The sequence below is a fragment of the Diplotaxodon limnothrissa genome, linkage group LG8 (assembly GCF_057381915.1).
Source record: "Diplotaxodon limnothrissa isolate DT_005_m linkage group LG8, D_limnothrissa_male_GT1.1, whole genome shotgun sequence".
NCBI classification, from domain to species: Eukaryota; Metazoa; Chordata; class Actinopteri; order Cichliformes; family Cichlidae; genus Diplotaxodon; species Diplotaxodon limnothrissa.
Genome location: NC_140603.1, coordinates 25,579,584 through 25,598,926, shown reverse-complemented (window position 1 = coordinate 25,598,926; position 19,343 = coordinate 25,579,584). Strand labels below are relative to the sequence as shown.

The 19,343-nt window shown below is 40.2% G+C and overlaps 1 protein-coding gene across 1 annotated transcript; it reads left to right on the top strand.

The window, feature by feature from the left end:
* The first annotated feature begins 781 nt into the window (after positions 1 to 781).
* On the top strand, positions 782 to 6,091 carry fbxw10 (F-box and WD repeat domain containing 10). Its single transcript, XM_085360970.1, has 12 exons — positions 782 to 1,362; positions 2,286 to 2,438; positions 2,598 to 2,728; positions 2,872 to 2,979; positions 3,080 to 3,186; positions 3,325 to 3,528; positions 3,673 to 3,794; positions 4,544 to 4,698; positions 4,809 to 4,951; positions 5,038 to 5,196; positions 5,305 to 5,603; positions 5,685 to 6,091. Exons 1-12 carry the CDS (start codon positions 807 to 809, stop codon positions 6,089 to 6,091), a joined length of 2,544 nt encoding a protein of 847 aa, XP_085217096.1. The 5' UTR covers positions 782 to 806.
* Positions 6,092 to 19,343: the final 13,252 nt, after the last annotated feature.

The window sequence follows — 19,343 nt, the reverse complement described above, 5'->3', positions numbered from 1 at the left end:
GATTATGCTTATTTATTTCTGAATGTGTTTGTTTGGAAACAAACAAACAAACAAACAAACAAAACAAATAGAGGCAGGCAGCCTTTCACACGCAAATTAAAACCACCTTAACTTAATCACCTTATCCTAATCGCATGTATGTCTTTGGATGGTGAGAAACTCCACACAAAACCACCCAGCCACCGTCACTGTACCACCCTTGATTTAATTTGAGCTAATTTTCTTTATAAAGACACTTCATTTTATTATTAAACTAAAATATTTGCATTTTACAGAGTTTTATTTCATTTCTTATTTTTTTTACTTTGATTTCACATTATGTTTTCCTGTTGTTTTTTATATTCAAATTTAATTGAGCTTCTTTTCATGTTTAATCAAGCCATTTCCTTTGTCATATTACAATTCATTTTACTGAATAGTTATAATTTGTTTAACCAATTTTTGTTTTGAATGCTGTAAAACGGTAATTTGCCAACGTCTGGGATAAGAAAAGTACATTTTATCCTATTATTTTACCTTATGTTTCTGAAAGGAAAACAACCAACACAGCAGGAACAGCAATAAGAATAAGAATAAGAATAAGAATAAGAATCCAACACCTCTGTAAATCAGTCCAGGACACACTAAGCATTTAAATCTTAAAGGCCCTTGGATTTAGTGCCCACCTTATGTACCTAATAAACTGTCTCGCCTACAATCCCGCGCGAGCATCCATTCAGCTGCCGACACGCTGAACTTGTTGCATGGCAACCAGTTGAATTGTCACTGCATGTTTGTGTTCGTTGTGATGTTTAAAGACGAAAAAAATGTTGCCTGGCGCGGACGTGGTGAATGTAAAGGAAACTACTGAAAGCGTCGACATGAAGTCTGTTAATGCCTCGAAGTCTTTCAGCACCAAAAAAGCGGAGGGATGCGTCAGTATGTGCGGTATATGTCCGACCTGCGTCTTTGCCTCCAGTCCTCCGGGTTCCAGTCGGTGTCTGTGGAAGGTGTCGGATGAGTTCAAGAGGAGGTTCGCGCTGACGCTCCTTTTACGCTGCAGGAGCGTCCAAGTCCTCGAGAACATCCAAGGTGTGCTGCGTGGCGCGACGTCGTGGACGCTGCACACCTACGCTAGGTCAAGAAGCCCCATCACACCTCAGGAACACCCCTTACGCTTTTCCCACCAAGGTCATGATGGAAAACCCCTGGGAGTGAACGTGAAGGAAATCTGGAAGTGGTTCAGCAGCAGTCCGGACTGGGTCAAGTCAAGCTACGTTTGCCGTATTTTTTCACTGTGTGACTCCGAACTTTTACGGATGGTCGCCAACTTAACCAACGTGCTCCTGATCAGACAGAAAAGTGGATTCCTGGAGTTTAATGGTAAGATCTCAGGAGTGGGAAAGGACTTGGTTTCCACTGCACTGCAATTCCCGCTACGGACCACTAGAGGGCACCAACGACACATATACAGTTATAGAATATACACACACAATTATAGTAAAAGCAAATTCTTGTTCTATAAGCTTTGCGTTACAAGGGTTGTCTTCTCCCATAATGACTCCAGTGTTAGTCTCCATATAGTTATCATTTAGCTCAGGGTTACCTTACTTAACAGAAGTCTAATCACATCACTGCCATTTGGAGCCATTTAATAAACATTCCTCTACAAATATGCCATCTGGGCCAATTGGTGGGTTGGTCCAGCTAAGGTGAAGCACTGTGGAAACAAAAGAAGGCTGAGAGGGTATGTACATGTAGAGAGGAGGGTTTTATTGGACAAAGATGTTGAATATGGAGCTGCTAGGCAGAGGAAAAGAGGAAGACCACAGAGGAGATTCATATTTGTAGTGAAGGAGGACACGGAGAGAGAGAGTTGAGATGATTTGCAGAAAAAGAAGATGATTTGATAATGCTTGAGGAAATTAAACCCATTTGCAATTTTGAGTTGAACTGTTACTAGTATCGTATTACAATAGGCACCCCCCCCCCCTGAGCCATCTTCTTGGATCATATACTGATTTTATTTAATTCTGTTTTTATTGATGATTTAGATTTAGTTATTACATTTTATATGGATTTCAGATTATTGATATATTTACTTTATTAAACTGTAATTTCTATAGTATTAGATTTTACCTATTTATTTATTTTATTGTATTCAGATTAGCCCAATCCTGAAAAACTGTGTTTTATTTTATTGTGATATAACTAATTATTTTATTATGTTATATTTAATTTTGGGACACACCAACAAATTAATTTCCTAGTTTTTGGGATCTATAAGGTATGTCTTATCTTTTCAGTAAGTAACCACAATAACAATCATGACAATCAGGAGGAGTCTGAGGACCCTGCTCTAATGGTAGTGCCGGGATCCTCCAAGTCTGTGTCTGGGGTCAGCCGACACAGAGACTTCATAAGCTGCCTACCTGTTGATCTGTCCAAGAGGATATTAGGCAAGTCTTTGCATACTACTGTACTACTGCAGCCTGAATTTGTGAAGTGTGCCGATATGTCCTTAAAGTAAAAATTTCAATGTCACTTATGTCTGCATTTACTAAATATACAGTAAATGTTAAATTGAAAAGGTGCAATGCCGTATGTGTGTTTTGTAGGAATGTTAGGTGAGCATACTTTGATTCATTGCACGGCAGTTTGTCAATACTGGGAGCTACTTGCGAAGGAAACCATGGAGGAAATGAAATTCAGAAGAAATTTTCAGGGCCAAATTATTCCCATGATAGAGGTTGAGATTTTTTTTTTTTCACATTAAATTATATAAATATTTATAGTGGTTTTAATTAATGAAAATACTTAAAAAAAAATCAGACTTCTTTAGAATAATTTTAAAAAATCTGATCAGTGCTAATCTTTTTTTTTCTGTTACAGGGGTCCAGCAGTGTTAATTTTGTGAGTCCTACTTATGCAAACATTGTTGAAATCCCTGTACCAGTAAAGGATGACAAGGAAGAAGATATTTATTCTACTGTCCACAAGGTTTCACAGAGTCGTACCATCTACACAGTAAACATCAGCTTTTGGAATCAGCCGGAATATTCAACACAGTGATTGTGTGTTTATTCGATTGGTTCTGCAGCTCAAGCCATTTAACTCCGCTTATGCAAACATCAGAACCACAGCAGTGCAAATGGAAGAGCGAAATGTTTACTGCGGTGCATATTTTACCAAAGTGCTGCTGGACAAGTGAGTGTTGATTTCCCTGTATTTTATTTTATTATATTTTTCATAGTGCCCAAATAAACTCTGAAAACAGGAATGAGAAAACGTTTCTACTGGTACAGCTGATGTGATTCAGAGGTGTGCACTTATGTGTTTTTGCAGCGAAGATCCTTATCGGGTGTTGGACTATAGAGGAGGACTGCTGCTGGCCACCGGCTCAAAGGACCGTTTGGTGCGTCTGTTTTATGTGTCATCAGAAACAGAAGACGTGTCGGTGCTGAAAGGACACGTTGGAAGCATTCGGGCAGTGCTGCTCTGTGAGGACAGAGATCTGCTGATAACCGCGAGCTTTGACACAAGTATCAGGTGAAAAATCATCTAATTTATGAGTAGAATTCTGTGAGTAGGTAATAATTGATTATGCAGAAGATGCTGACGACAATGCATTTGCATGAATGAATCTGATTTAATTGATTGTGTTTTGAAGTTTTCCTGTCATCACACTTTCAGGTGTTGGAACTTGAAGACAGACCGGTGTGACATGGCGCTGTACGGTCACACTGGCACCGTCAACTGTCTGGATGCTGATGCTGATAAACTTGTCTCAGGAGCTAAAGACTGTGCAGTTAAAGGTAAGCGGCCACTGATCGGTATACACCATCTTTACATGAGCTCACATTTACATGAGTAAATATAACCACACGTTGTCTTTAATAGAAAAAACAAAAAACACACTTATCACATATTTTCATTTTCCTGTTGAGAAATTGTCTTTTCTAAGAAGCAATTCATATGTCTTATCTTAATCAGTGAGTTTCTTTTAGGTATTTTGGATAAACCCAAATGCAAACCAACCATTTAAGACATACCTGCACTCATATTTGTGGAGAAAAGATTATATGTCATCTAAAATACTGTCAGTGTTTCTTTTAATTATACCCATCTTCAACTGGACAATAATGCAGCATCTAAGCTGCTAGCCAGCGCTGGCATGTCACTCTCATTCTCGCTCTCCTTTACGAGTTTCCAGTGAATTTCAGTCCATTTTAAATTTTTATTTATAACATATCAAACCTTCCACGGCTGGGCTGCTGTGTACATAGCAGAGCTACTGAGACCTTAAAACAGCAGTGGATCAGCTGATCAGGGTCTGTGAGCTGCGGTTTCTTTTAAAGAACTGCTGAAAACAGTTTTTATAGGTTAGCTTTTCCTGAATCTTTCTCCCATTATTTTTATCGTTTACATCTGTCCTGTGAATGGAAATGTGTGTATTGAAATCAGTGTAATGTATGTATATTGTCATGTTTTTACCCTCAGAAAAAAAACTTCCTGTTAACATTTTCATATGTAAGCAAGCTGAAATGAACCATTGCTTTGCCAGTGTGGTGTCTGCAGACCGGGAAGCCTTTTAATGGTTTTAATTTCAAGCACCCCAGTCCTGTCCTATGTGTAAAGGTCAGCAAAACTACTATCTACAGCAGCTGTAAACAGGGCCTTGTTAAAATATGGGACATGGAAAATGCAGCACTCCTCCGGGTGAGAAACATTTGTGGAAAATCAAATACAGAACACTTCGTGTTGTCTGAAGCTGATGAAACATTTCCGTTTTTCCATATGTTGTTCATGAATGTCCCATCTTCCACAAGACAATTGATGCCCACAGGAGTGCAGTGAAGTGCCTGTTCCTTGACGACTGGCACCTTCTATCTGGAGACTGCACTGGCAATGTCATGGTGTGGAGCATCAACCATAATGTTGAGGAGTGTCTTATAACATTCAGCCACCAAAAGTAAGCATGTAACCTCTGAAGCTGCCATGTAGAACAATTTAAATGGGATCTTACTAGGAATACAGGATCTTCTGATTGTTCTGCAGGGAGGTAAAATCTCTTACGCTGCTCTACCTTCGTGTTATTACTGGCTGTGTGGATGGAAAGATTCGCATATTTAATTTCCTCACTGGTGATTGTTTAAGAGAGATCACAGCAGAGACCGGAACAGGTCGTCTCCTGTCCCTGCACTTCCTTGACCAAAGGTGAGTCGGATGACTCGCATGAGCTTGATTATTTTTTTCTTATTACACAATTTTTCTTAGTGCGATCTCTAGCTTGATTTTATACTTTGTCTCACTAATGTTCCTTAGTATATTAGTGAACACGATATACAGCGTGAAGCTCTTCCAGTTTGCCAAAGTGTTCTGGGATTATGCCAGTTCCTCACGGGGAGACCACTGTGATGTGATGCCACAGGATAGTTTGGTTTCTGAGAAATCTGCAGCTTCTCTCAGAAAGTTTCCTCTTTCCGCTCCTGCGGGAGATCACGTGGCACAGTTGCCTTCAACCACCCAAAAGATTCACAGCCATGACTGTATGAAGCCAGAGAGAGGTGAGCGGCTTCACCGGACCCACATCCTGTCCTCCCCCATTAAATGCCAAATACAACGTAAGCATGCTCAAGGTGGAAGAAAAAATATACTTTAAAATTAGTTGATTTGTGTTGTAAGTGGATTTTTTTTCTTCACAGCCAGAGTGTGCAGTGAGATTGCTAAACAGTCAGTGAAGCTTAGCGAGAAGGCTGCAACTGAACGGATAAAGAAGAGAGGCCTTCATCATCCTCTGACACGGGACTGCATCCACCTCCGGGTTAACACTATCCTGAGGTCTCAGTGCACGAAAGAAGTCAGCATCAACATGGAGAGCAAGGCTAGACTGAGAGATTTGTGGGGTCCTCACACAGCTAAGGCTTCTCTGCACTCATCTCCAAAACAGAGCATGCACATGTGCTCACTGCAGGAAACGCATGATGGTCATCCCAGCAGGGCCAAGACCTGTGTCCCAGTTGTGAAACGAACTATCACTGAACATATGACAAACAAACCACAAGGCAGACAGGTTTCCACTGCCCCTAGGGACACAAAAAGAACCCTATAGTCTTTACACACTCAGGCCAATCAAAAGGTGGCCATAGACTTATCAATACATCTTCATAAGATTACAAATAAATCCAAAATGTTACATAAAAACTAGTCCCAGTTTATCCAGGATTAACTCTTTAAGTGGAAAGGATTCGGACTGCTCAGTGACACTGGTGGAAGCAAAGAGGGAGGTCACACAAAGCACTGACCAAAAACTGTCCAAGAGGCATACATTACAAAATGTGCATCAATAAATGTTGAGCACTGCACAATGCATGCTTTGCAGATTTGTTTATCCAATGAACCTTACCTTGAAATATGTTGTTTCATTAAAATTCCACTAGAGGTCAGTACTGTATCATGTGATAGGTGGTTGAACAGTGACAAAGGCGTATGGTTCTGCAGTATGCTTGAGTTTTTTGTAACAATTACATTTATCATCACTTTAACTTTCTTAAATAATTACATTTTGTTTCCTTTAGAAAATTTTCAGTTTTTGCATACTTTTTATGAAGGTTGAGTTAATGAGAAGAGGGATTATTTCTAAGTTTAATTTGGTTTTGTACTTAGACTGTGTCAAAAATGTAGACGTTTTAATAGTAGTTTAGTTTTTACAAGGAATAGAAACCAGTGAAACTATGAAATTCTCAGATTCCAGCAGCTTATTATACTTTCACCTGTCACTCACATCACCACTGGCCATTTTAGTTTATCTGTCTCAAAAAGAATAAATAAATAAAATTAAGCAACATATCTTTGTAGTCTTTTGAAGCACTACAGAAGCTACAGAGGTAAACCAGCTGAGTGAGCTGGGTTTGTCCTATCCAGAGAGACCTTTCACCCTGCCACCTGCCCTCTAGGCCATGGTGCCTCGAGGGCATCATTGGAAGTCACGAGGGCTGAAGATCAGGGAGAGAAGGCCCTCTGGTTTAAGAGCAGCGGCACAACAGCTGGGCACCTTTGAATAACAAAGGGGTTATGAGGAGAACGGTCTTAGTAACACTTTGGGGAATCTCTTCTTTCATGAGCGCACTGCAGATAATTTGATTTGGTCTGCAGAGAACTGGGGAGAATGGCGCTCCCTTCGTTTTTCCTGCTGCGCTTAACCGAACCCCCACAAGCTGAGTTTAGGTTCATCAGGCAGCACAACCCCCCTTTTGTTTCATCAGGTACGGAGCCTCTTGTTGAGGAGTGTCAGAGCTGTAGGGGTGGATAACAAGCATAAAATCAAAACAAAGTTAGAAAAGAGAAAAGTCTTCATGTAGGAATGCTCCCAGACCTTTGAGCTAGCCCTAGAGTTTGCTTGGGGAGAGGAGGGCACAGGTTTATTTATGCACGAGGAGAAGAGGGAAAGAAATGACATGTAAGACGCTCAAAGTTAAAAGAAAAAAAAAAGGTTGGAAGGGTTGGAAGTGGGGGAGAAGGCAACAAAAGGCAATTCAGTGTGCCCCAGCTGACATCAGTCTACATGGATCTGCATCTCCAAAGGTGCATATTTGCATCATAGTTCATTTGTCAAATAAATTTTTCAAATGTTGTCATGCTGTGTCAGCGGCAGGTTTGAGCTTCCAACTTCATCTTGAATAGTACCATCTTTGCAGGCCAAGTCAGTCATGGTACAGAATGTGATTAAGAAAATAACAATCTGCTTTACTTTTGTATTTGCATGTAACTCAGACGGGTGGCTGCCTTGCCCCGGAGCCAGTCAGATATCGCTGCGTTACTAAGTCTAGCAATATGGGCATCAGATGCAAAAGCTCAATGAATATGCAAATCACGTCATTCTCATGGGGAACTGAGTCATGATGAAAATGGTTTCCAAGTGACATACAACCATGTACTGCTGAATCTAAAGAAAAAAAAAGGAAGAAAAGAAAAGTTGTTGGAGAATGAAATTTGGGGTTAAACAAGGATCTTTATGAATAAGTTCAAGTTCCAACAGAGTAGTGACATCAACACATGGGAGCGATGACAAGTGCCTTGATCTCAGGACAGCTTTAAATGCCAGGCCACACGGCCAGCACTCTTTCCAACCGTCCCCTGTTAGCATCCAACAAAGCCAGGCTGGAAACAAGATCCATATGCCTTTCTGACCTCATTTGCAGATAGAGATCATAAGCGAAAGGGAATACAGCCACAGTGAAGGGAGGCAATTAACAGGAACACCATTACTGAGATATGGGACTGATTAACAGCCGCATCCAGCCAAGCCAAATAGATAAGAGGGAATCTGATTGCTCATTGACTGCTTCTCTGCGGTGCCTCCTCAGTAAGCAGGTTCTTGTTTTCTGGATGTTGGAACATGCGGATATCAAGGCCCCCTTGATTGAGCCAAAAGAGAGTAGGGTGAAACCGCTGTGACCGCACATCAGGAAGATGATCAAAGAGGCTACTGCTGGCTTCTGGCTTCTCATATACAAGGCTAAACCCCAACAGATGATTGTGCAAAGTTGTTACTCACAGAGGGCTCAGTGCTAACACATGTCGTAGTGCAGTGATATGAGCGACACCTCATGTACCGGTCACTCCATTTAAACGGTCATTATACAGTTGGACTGTAAAAGACGCAGATACTTTTTTCCCCACTCCTCGCTCTAAATTTTTTGTGTGTCTAATTAAGTTGAAACGTTTTTGTTTCCCATTTATGAATTGACTGATTGTCCTCCGAGACCATCTGCTGTTATAACGTGACATCTGGAATGTATTGTGATAATTGCAAAGAGATTATTTTACCTCTGCAAGTTCTACTTTATACTAAAGACAAATGCAAAACAAACAGAAACAGCTTTAATTAAACACACTACTGCTTTAACAGCAGAGGCTATAGCATGTATTACGTTTACTAGTATTTTAAGGTACCACTGATTTATGGCGCTCGTCCTCTGGGGGACCAACTGTCTCCATTTATAGAAATCTTCAAGCCTGTGTGTGTCAGCCAGTCAATTTGTGTGTTTTTAACTGACTCTCAGTCTCTGGTAAGGTGGTTTGTGTTAACTTAAGGAACTGATGAGAGACATCTTTAAATTACTGCAAGCTTCATGTGTATATTAGTGTAAATAGCCTCTGCAACCACTGAATAGGATTCCCAGCCCACTTCTATGTGGGCTTACATTGCATGTCAGCGCGATTGCGTTTCAGTACACGGTTATTAAACCAAAGTGAAAGGTGTCTTGAATTGACCTGCGATCTCAATGGCCCTCAGTCTTCACAGAGCTGTTCCAGACACTTGTAGGCGACAGTGTTAAGTGTCATAATTTCACTATTTTCTCAGACATAAATGCAGAGACGTAAAAGTCAAAGGTCAACTGCATAAAACTTCTCTATTTAGAGGTCAGTAGACGCAATATTGTCTGGGGAGAGGGGGTGGAGTGGCACCTTGGAACAAGAAATCAATTCACAGAGGAAGAGTTTAGGAAAAATGGCATCTGGGTCTACTTCCTGCCACAAGACGAATAGAAAATTAATTGTAACACAGACTACAAAGGTCTTCATGCACCACAGAAGAAGAATAATACACTTAAGTGAGCCCAGAGCTGCAGTGGAGGATTAGAGGTCTTGTGCTGGATGCAGTTCTGCTTCAGTGAGTACGTGAGTGGTGGCTGGTTGCAATACCAACTGTTTCTATTTACAGCTCAAATTTTTTAAACCAGCGGTCCCCAACCTTTTTTGCGCCACGGACCAGTTTATGCCCGACAATATTTTCACGGACCGGCCTTTAAGGTGTCTCGGATAAATACAACAAAATAAAACTAGTACCGAAAAAAGAAGATTTATTCATAACACATGTGAAAAGACCCAGGAAAACCGAGTTAACGATAAAAATGACAACAAAAGAATGCCGAAAACCGATAAAAACCCAGAAAACCATACATTTTCACACCTGAGCCTCAACTCTCACGGCTTGGTACCAAACGACTCACGGACCGGTACCAGTCCGAGGCCCGGGGGTTGGGGACCGCTGTTTTAAACCACACTGACAGCGGCAGAAAGTTTGGGATGGCTGATGGACATCTATATCAGTGCTTCATCTTCATAGTTCAACTTCAAAGCCTGACAAACAATTAGCCACTTGGTCATGTCAAGTACAGATGTTTTCTCTCCAACAGAGACAGGGCTCTCACTGTTACGGTACCTGATAAGAAAAGGCCCCCAGCAGTGTAGTGAGAGCACACTTTTAGGGGAGCCTTTATTGGTGGATTTTGATTCTGAAATGGAAAATCTGATGGATGGGGCTCTTCTATAGGAGGTTGTTTCACAGCAACACGTTTCTAACTCACGTTAGCAGCAAGATAAATTGCCACAATACTGAAGCAGTTCAGGAAACCTGTAAAATAATCCCTGATGATTGGTCCTGCAGTTAAATACACTTCCTATAACCCAGCAAAAAACAGTCACAACAAATACCATTTTCCAGACACGATAACTCGACTGTTGTTTGTACAGTAAATACTCTCTGGGCTTCTCACTCTCTCCTCGTTTGACCCTGGCCTAGGAAGAGCCATTTTTGGAGCTGAGGAGAAGCAACGGGTGTTCTAGTTTAGACACTTCACAGCTCAGCGGGTGCCTTAGCATGTTGATACAAGTGTTGGAAAATGACACGCAGGGCAGTTGATTCATGCATTTGTGTTTTTTACTAAGTTGTCATGCGTGGGATTATTTTTTAAAAGACCTGGGGATAAAACTGACCCATATTAGCAGCAGATGTTTTGGGTCATCGAGTGTGTATTATGTGTTTTTCCCAGAGGTTCGTGGTGAGAGGCGTACCATGGCCACCAGAGGGGTAGTTGTTTGATAAAAGAAGAGCTTTTGCAACTTGATGGCAGGTGAGCTTTTGACTTGAAAGGAGCGAGTTAAACTCTTAGACCAGTCAGGATAATCTTGAGGGGTAGAGGTGAAAGACTAAAAAGGCTGTTTTATCAACAACTGTCACGCTGCATGCTAACACTGGTGTTTGAAACACACTGCAGACCCCAAGTCAAAACATCAAGCATAATTTTGTTTGAGAAAATGAGTGTAGGTTTGACTTATGTTTGCTGGCAGAGTCATTGCACCCATAAGACAAACACCAAGCCTTTGTGTAGATGGCACTGTGCCAGAAATAGACATATTGGGATTTTTTCCTTATCACTTCTTGCTAAAAGATAATGAGAAGGTTAATCCTAGTTCCATGTCCATGTAATGGCAAACCGCTTGAAAAAACTGCTGCTTATTTGCTTTGCTTGAAAATGCTTACTTGCAATACTGTATAAATACATGCATGAGAGTTCTTCCTAAGAATTTTTTTTCATTAAATCCGCAAGTATTCTTTTGCCATTTTTCCTTTCTCTCTACCCGGTGCAATATGTATTTTTGCCTCGACTTTTCTCTCAGATGACTAATGATGATTTCCAAAAGTATTCACTCACCCATCCAGATAATTCAGTTCAGGTATTCCAATCGCCTCCATGGCCTCAGGTGTATAAAATGAACTAGGTATGTAGACTTCTACAAACACTTGTGAAAGACTGGGTTGTGGTGGCAGCAGATGGTGAAGTGCATAGTGTGTAGAGGCCGCCTACTTTTTGATGAGTAAGTAGATACAGAACTTCAGGCTTCATGTGGCTTTCAGATTAGCTCATGAACAGAGTATAAAGAGCTTCATGGAATGGGTTTCCATGGCTGAGCAGCTGTATCCAAGCCTTATATCACCAAGTGCAATGTGTGTTGGATCCAGTGGTGTAAAGCACGCTGCCACTGGAGATGTGTTTTCTGGAGTGGTGGATCATGCTTTTGGCTATCTGATAGATGACCGTTTATCTGGCAGTTGTCGGATACTTGGAAAGTTTGGTGGAGGGTGGGTTATGGTGTGGGGTTGTTTTTCAGGAGTTGGCCCCCTGAGTTCCACTGAAAGGAACTCTTAGTGCTTCAGCATACTCAGACACTTTGGATAATTTAATGCTTCTGGTTTGTGGGAATAGTTTGGGGATGGCCCATTCCTTTTCCAAGATGATTGTGCACCACTACACAAAGCAAGGTTCATAAAGACGTGGATGAGCGAGTTTGGTGTTGAAGAACTTGACTGACCTGCACAGAGTCCTGACCTCAACCTGATAAAACACCTTTGGGAAGACTTAGAACAGAGACTGCAAGCCAGGCTTTCCCATATTAAACCCTATTTGTTTGTGTTTATTTGTGTGTTGTTCATTATTGTGTAGTATTCATTGATGAGTGAATAGTTTTGACAGCATCGTGTATTTTCTCCCTTTAGCCACTAATGTATCTATCTGTAGGCTCACTTTTTTACCGTGTCTGGTTAGACAGTATACAATGACAGTGAAAAGCCCTGTTGAAATAACTCAACCAATCTATCATTTCCAAATTTTTCCATATTAAAATGAACCTTTTTTTTGGTGCCAGCAGTGAGTGAGATGCTGCTAAGCATTAAGACAGGTCTCTTGTCTCTTGTCATATTTCGATTCGATTCATCGAATGCCGCAGCCTCTCGCCCTGCCCTCCCCCAGTCTACAGCTGTTAAAACACCCCACATTATTCCCATAATTGTTTCAGTGTGTGGGCCGTTATTTTAACGTGCCAAGCTGGATGAGTCGGGAATCGAAAACCGTTGTCCCATGTGAGGCAAGTGGTTTTTTGACTACTGACATTCCTTAGTGTATAAAACAAAATACAGCTTCATATAGACAGACGCAAAGTAAAACGCATTACAAGTCACCCAGAAACATTCATGCCTGGGTCTGCCATGTTTAACATTTCTGTAATATTTTTTCCTTCCAATTGCAGCAAGACTAACTGTGACACATCTGTTTGGCGAAGACTCACATGTCTGATTTGCATTTTTTAAAGTCTGGAATTGATATGGAGGAGTAAAAATGAAGCGAACACAGACAACTTTTCTCAGAAATAATGGCGACTTTATGGACTGATATGAATTAACAAGTTCTCCAAGATACACATGTGTTTCTCAAGTATTTCCTTTTGGTTATAATAAGAGGTTTTTTAGTGACTCACAATTTAAAGTTTCAAATTTTTCCAACATTTGGCAGAAGTAAGGAGCCAAAGGAGTTTCTTGTCCAGTTTTGAGTTCTTTTTCTCCTTCATTTGTGTTCACTACGTAACTTTATTGCTAATTAATCATTTTTTCTTACCCCTTTTAAAAGGTGTTTATGTTTCTTAACCACTAAATAAGATTTAGCGATTTAACCAGAAATTTCTTGGCCATTGCTTTCAAATCCGTCTGCCAGTAATTTTTCTTCATTGGAGCACAATGGCTTTATGGTCTTGGCCGCTTTCTCACTACGTTGGTGTTTTATGTAACCTCCCCTCTGTAGACGTTTAATAATTACAATCCCCCTTTTCTTTCAACATCTGTTAACAGCTGCAAGAAAATTAATTTGAAGCCAAAGCTGGAGACAAAAAAAGAGATAAAACATGACTACAGAATCACAAGAAGCCTCTCGTGAGCAGCACAAGCCTGAAGGTTTATAGTTCTCACTCAGAAAATCTCTATAAGGTGAGATAAAGAATGTAACTGATCCTTATGCAGCTGCAGCTTTTAACAGTTACGAGTGTGTAAAAGGTGCTCTGTGGAGGCGTTCGAGTTAGTGTGGTGTTTTTCGTCAACGATAAAAGCATGAAGTAAGAATGACATAGCCGGGGTTGTCTTTCCTACACAAGCTGCGCACAAAAGCTCACATTTTGCAGGGGATAATGAGTGTCTGTTGGCTTGGACTGCCATCTAGTTACAACTCCTCTCAGGGACTGTGAAAAATGGTAAATGGTAAATGGCCTGTATTTGTATAGCGCTTTTCTAGTCCCTAAGGACCCCAAAGCTAAATTTCATGTTTAGTGGTTGCAATGGAACGCAAGCTGGTTTATGATATGGCCCTGTTATGCTCACCCAATATCTAAACAACATGTTGAAGGTTGCACAGAGTTATAGAGAGAGCAGAAATTAAGGTTACACAAGGAACGAAGGATATCAGAAGCAATCTTTTGGCCGATGACATAAAAGCAGAGTCCATGACAATTTTAGTAAGCTGTTTCCAAAGACCAAGCCACTGCATGTGTACACAAAGGAAACCTGATACCTGATGTGATAAGTTGGAAATGTCAGACCACACTTTTCTTCTTGCAAGTGTCTACGTTTGTATTCACAGTGTACTGATGTGGCTACATCAAAAGACGTCTTTACTGCAAGTCTGAAGCCGAGGCTTAGTCTGTTGAATGCAGTTCATGTGTTTTGAATAAACTGGCTTTACTTAAACCTCTCTGCCAGAGAGGCAGAGAAAATGAGCTGCCAGGGTCAATGCATTCCACAGTGATTTTACAGTATGAAAATGTTTGGAATCCAAGGAAAAAAAAAATCACATCCAGAGATTTATTTCACACTTGCAACAATAAACACTTGAGTCCAAACTGCCAAAATTCCAAAGATACATAATTTTGAGCTTAAATTTCATTTTCGATATAATTCCAAATAAAAAATTATATATTTGAGATAAAGAAACAAAGCAGAAAAACATAAGAAAATATTGCCATTCCAGTGGTTTGACTTGGAAACGTCAGCTCTACTTTCATAGTTTCGAGATTGTGATGGTCCATTGATGGTTGGACTTTGTGGCTTTTCCCCCCACGCTTGAATTTACCAATAAATGGGGAAATAATTGTTGTATTATCTCGCTAACAATGACTTTAAGATAATGTGGGAGAAAGCAGCTATAAACAGCAACAGTAGGGAAAAAATTGTCATACAAAACAGGTCTGCATGTCTATTTAGCACAAAATTTGATATAATAGAATATATAAAAAAAATCTCTGTAAACTGTACATGAAATCTGGAAAGTGCTGTTTAAATGTGAGGCTCATTCTGCTTAGACTGAACTTAAAGCTCAGCTAAATGTTATGGAGCTGGCAGTCTGGCTACAAATGTTATGCTTGCCCCTATAGATCTCTTGAGAAATTCTTACAGTTTAATATTCTCTATACGTGCATGTTTCGCACACTTTGTTATGACTTATTGTTTAGTAACCACTGATATTCTTGCAAAAGAGATTTTTAATGTATAACTAATAGGTTAAATAAACCAAAAATAATATGAAATGGCATCAGTGTTTGTTTGCACACTGTAATTACACAATGTGGCCATCAGAAAACAAATGGAGATGATTTTTGCATCATAATTAAGTGATTATTTTGAGATGAATTGGTTGAAATATTGCTGCGGTGACAACCTAATGATCACTTGCTTGCAAAAAGACAATACATTCTTCAAAACAGAGAGCACACACAGCCTCTTTTGTTCAGGACGTGAGATGCTGAAGCAGAATATTTCATGAATATTTACACTTAGAAGCTGTATCTAAAATTTGGAAAAGTTTTGCCATCCACAAACAAATCTCTGAGTACTTTTTGAGTCCTTACATAAGAAATTATGTTATAGTGGGGTTTGCATTTTAAGAGACACAACAAACACTGCTGCAGTGCAAGTCAAACAAAATACATTTCTGCATAACTACTACGTCACATCTGATTAATATTAAACATTTCACCAGTAGGCCAGCACACGCACAAATGTACACACACTCACAGTACACAGTACATGGCACAGCATCGCTGATGGTCCTGCTTTTTAGTAATCTGAAACGAAACCCAACCTCAAAGGGCAACAATGGGACGTGGTGGAGACTAATGTTTTGAAAAAGGGGTGAGTCACACTAAAATCCATCGGAACTGCTTTCCATGGCTAATTAAAATAAACCAGTGGCCTGCAATCATGGAGCCAGTTGGCATAGGCCGTATAAACACCCTGCTGCCTTAAAAAGGGAACCCGTGATTCTTAGGGCCAAAAGACTTCCAAGACGGGTTAGACTGAAAGTGCTGGGCTGGACGATGACTCAAAAGCCACATCTGGGATCACTGTGTCGTGAAAAACACTGGAGATGTTAAGATATCCACACAAACAGGCGCCCTGTAATATTTCTCCAAACATGCATGTGAATATTCCATATTTGACTGGCTTCCTCTCAGTGAAGTGTTTACCTCTGGTAATGTCTCCTCACAAGTGGCATGAAGACGTGACAGCGGATCTTGGCGTCGCGCTTGATCCATCCCAAATGGGCGAGCCGTCAACGTGACAGTAGGTGAAAACAAATATGCTTCAAATCTCATGTGAAGTAAAGCTTTCCCACATGGAAAGAAAGAGATTCCAGGAAGGACTGGGATGGGGTGAACCATCAAACCTGAGATTCGGGTAGTGATACTGGCAGAGAACTGACTCCTCCTATCTTCTCATTTCACCACTGGATTGTGCATGTGTTGAGTGTGCCATGGACTTAATTGTGCAAAGTCTGGCTTTTATGGAAATGCACATAAATTACTGCTGACCATATGTCTGTTCACAGTTTATGCATTTGCAGTAAATCAGCATGCATACCTGCAAATATTCCTACAAAAACAGAATATACACTGACAGAAAAAAAAAAAATATCCAAGGACACTCCCAGACAGACACGGTATTGGCTTCGTCTCAATCTTTCCGGCTCAATTTGCTGATTTTGGTTATAGTTTTATTGAACTAACTCTGTATGCCTGGCTCGCACTCTCTTCATTCTTTGCAACAATAACACGACTGTGCCAGGAGGTTCCTGTACTCACTGTTCAGGCTTTTACCACTTTCAGCGGGAACAGTGCCAGGCCCTGAAGACTTTTCATGTACATTGATGCGATTTTTGAGGTTTTCATTTATTTTGAAAAGGAAGAGTCCCACATCCACTTCATGTTTCATTCTTAAATGGTACTCTTTACTGAAAGCTCAAATGCAAGATGAGACGTTAGTTTTGAAGAGAAGTGTTTATCAGATTGGCCTTCCAGACATGCCATCACTTCCATATGGCTCCAACAGCAATAAAAATTATATATTTTTTAATTATTTCTTATCAGTCTTAATTTATTTTTACCATTACCCACCGACATCTCATCATCCATGTGGTTTGAGCACACAGGCAAAGAATAACACGTATCAAACCACACTGAGCAATATACAAGACCAGCGTGAAGGACAAGAATCACTTATCATTCCCATTCTGCTGTGTAAACAATCTGCTGTAGGTCAGTGGCTACAGCACTTGTGCTGTTACAGCACATATAAACACACCTTGGATGATGAAAAAGGTGCTAACAGGGCCCAGAGCGTGAAAGGACAGCACAGTTTTCTTTTGCAGAGGGCAGATAATGATTTGTACCACAACACGAAGGAAGACTAAACAACAATCAATTGGTCTCGATCCATTCAAAAACAAGGATAAGCAATATGTTGCACACATGGAATAGACTGGCACTGGCATGGCATTTTTCTCATCTTACTGACCACTCAAAGTGCTTTAGACTACCAGCCACATTAAGCACTTTGCCTCACAGTTCAGAAACAACAATTAACCTGACATTGATGTCTTTGGATTGTAGGTAGAACCACCCGCAGACACAGAGAGAACACACAAATTCTACACAGAAAGCCCCCAGCTGGGATTCAAACCAGAAGCATTCTTGCCATTAAGTGACTGCTCTACCACTGCACCACCTATAGAAGCATGTCATCATGTAATTCATATCCATCCATCTATTCCTTCATTTTTGTTGGGGTAGAAGTCTAAGCAAAGCTGCCTAGACGTCCTCACTGGCGTCTCCAGCTCTTCTTGGGGGGAGGATCTCCAAATCCCCCGAGAAACATAAACTTTCCAGCATGTCGCAGCTCTAGCCAGTCTGGTTGGACAAACCTGAAACATCTTACCGAGGAGTCATTCAGGAGGCAGATTTGACACATGCCTGAGCAACCTGGGTTAACTAGGCTCCTTTCAATGTGCATGAGCAGCGACTCTAGTGTGAGCCCCTCCTGAATAACTGAGCTGAGTTACACTTTCTGCATCAAAGAGTGCACAAGGATCTGCTTGGGTCATTACGTTATAACTGTGAAAGAGGACTCAAGGCAGTATAAAAAGTATACTAAACAGTATACCTTTTTTGTAAGTCCAAAAATACATATATAAGTTGGGCATTTACCCAAAGGACTGGATATATTGTAACACATGATAAAACCCAATCGGTAGAAAGTGGTAAATTGACAGTTACTGAAACTTTTGTTAAGTGTTTTTCTTTTATTTTTAACAAACAGTGAAATGTTAATTAATAATAGTTGCTAATTGGTTAATATAAAGCTGACTCTTCAAATGTATTTTAAATATTGTTTAGTGCAGATAATAAAATTATTTGAATGGCTTTTCTAAAGTTGTTTAAGAGAGCAGTTATAGTAGTTATATAGCATAAATATCATGGTGTCACTCCCCAGGTGTTGACCTGTCTGTGAGTATATCCGAGGGCGGCACTAACCACTCTCTTACAGGAGTCGCTGTGGTCCAGAGAGGACCCAGGCAGGGACACCAGTTTCTCATCTCCAGTCGATGGCAGGTTGTTTTTCTACTCATGTGATGGCATAAAATCTGCTTTCCTTTGTTTTGTGCTGTCTGCTTACTTATTTGTCTCCTTGCTCCTTGCGGCAATTCTGTGGGAACAACTCTGGTATTGTCTCAGTTGGAGACTTTTCTGTCTTCAAGCCTGTGAAAAGCTGGAAGATTGAACCAGTGTTGGAAAAAGGGAAATACTTACCTGAATTATAGTTAAGAGGGGGATTTACCTGAGTAAAATCATGCTGTTTGGAAAGCTCAACTTAAACCTAAACTTCTGTTGCACTTATTGGAAACATTCATTAAATCCCTTTAAACCATTTGATCTCTATCCTGCATTTGAATCTCTTTAGTGTTGACAACAAATCACAGTGAGCCATGAATCTGGAGATCACGGTGTGTCCTGCTTCATTCACGTAACTGCTAAAAAGATTGCAATTTAGGTCAAAATACATAGAGTTAGGAGTGAAATATGTCTCACTGGGATAAGCGGTCTACACTCTGGAAACGGTTGGCAGTAACTATTTACAAAAAAAAAAAAAAAAAAGTACTAGTGATAATTAGTTAACATTATTAATAATAACCATTTTTATCTGTAGAACTTCAATGTACCTGTTTATTATAATTTTATACAAATTAGGGGGTATTACATATATTTTTTCTTTACAGATGTTTTGTAGAGTTTGGTCCATGGTTTTGACCAAATTAAAAGAATAAATAAATAAATAAATAAATAACTGAAAATAACAAACATAGGTCAACAGGTTCATATTTTTCAAAGGAAATCTGAATCTGCATACAATAAACCTCTTTTGC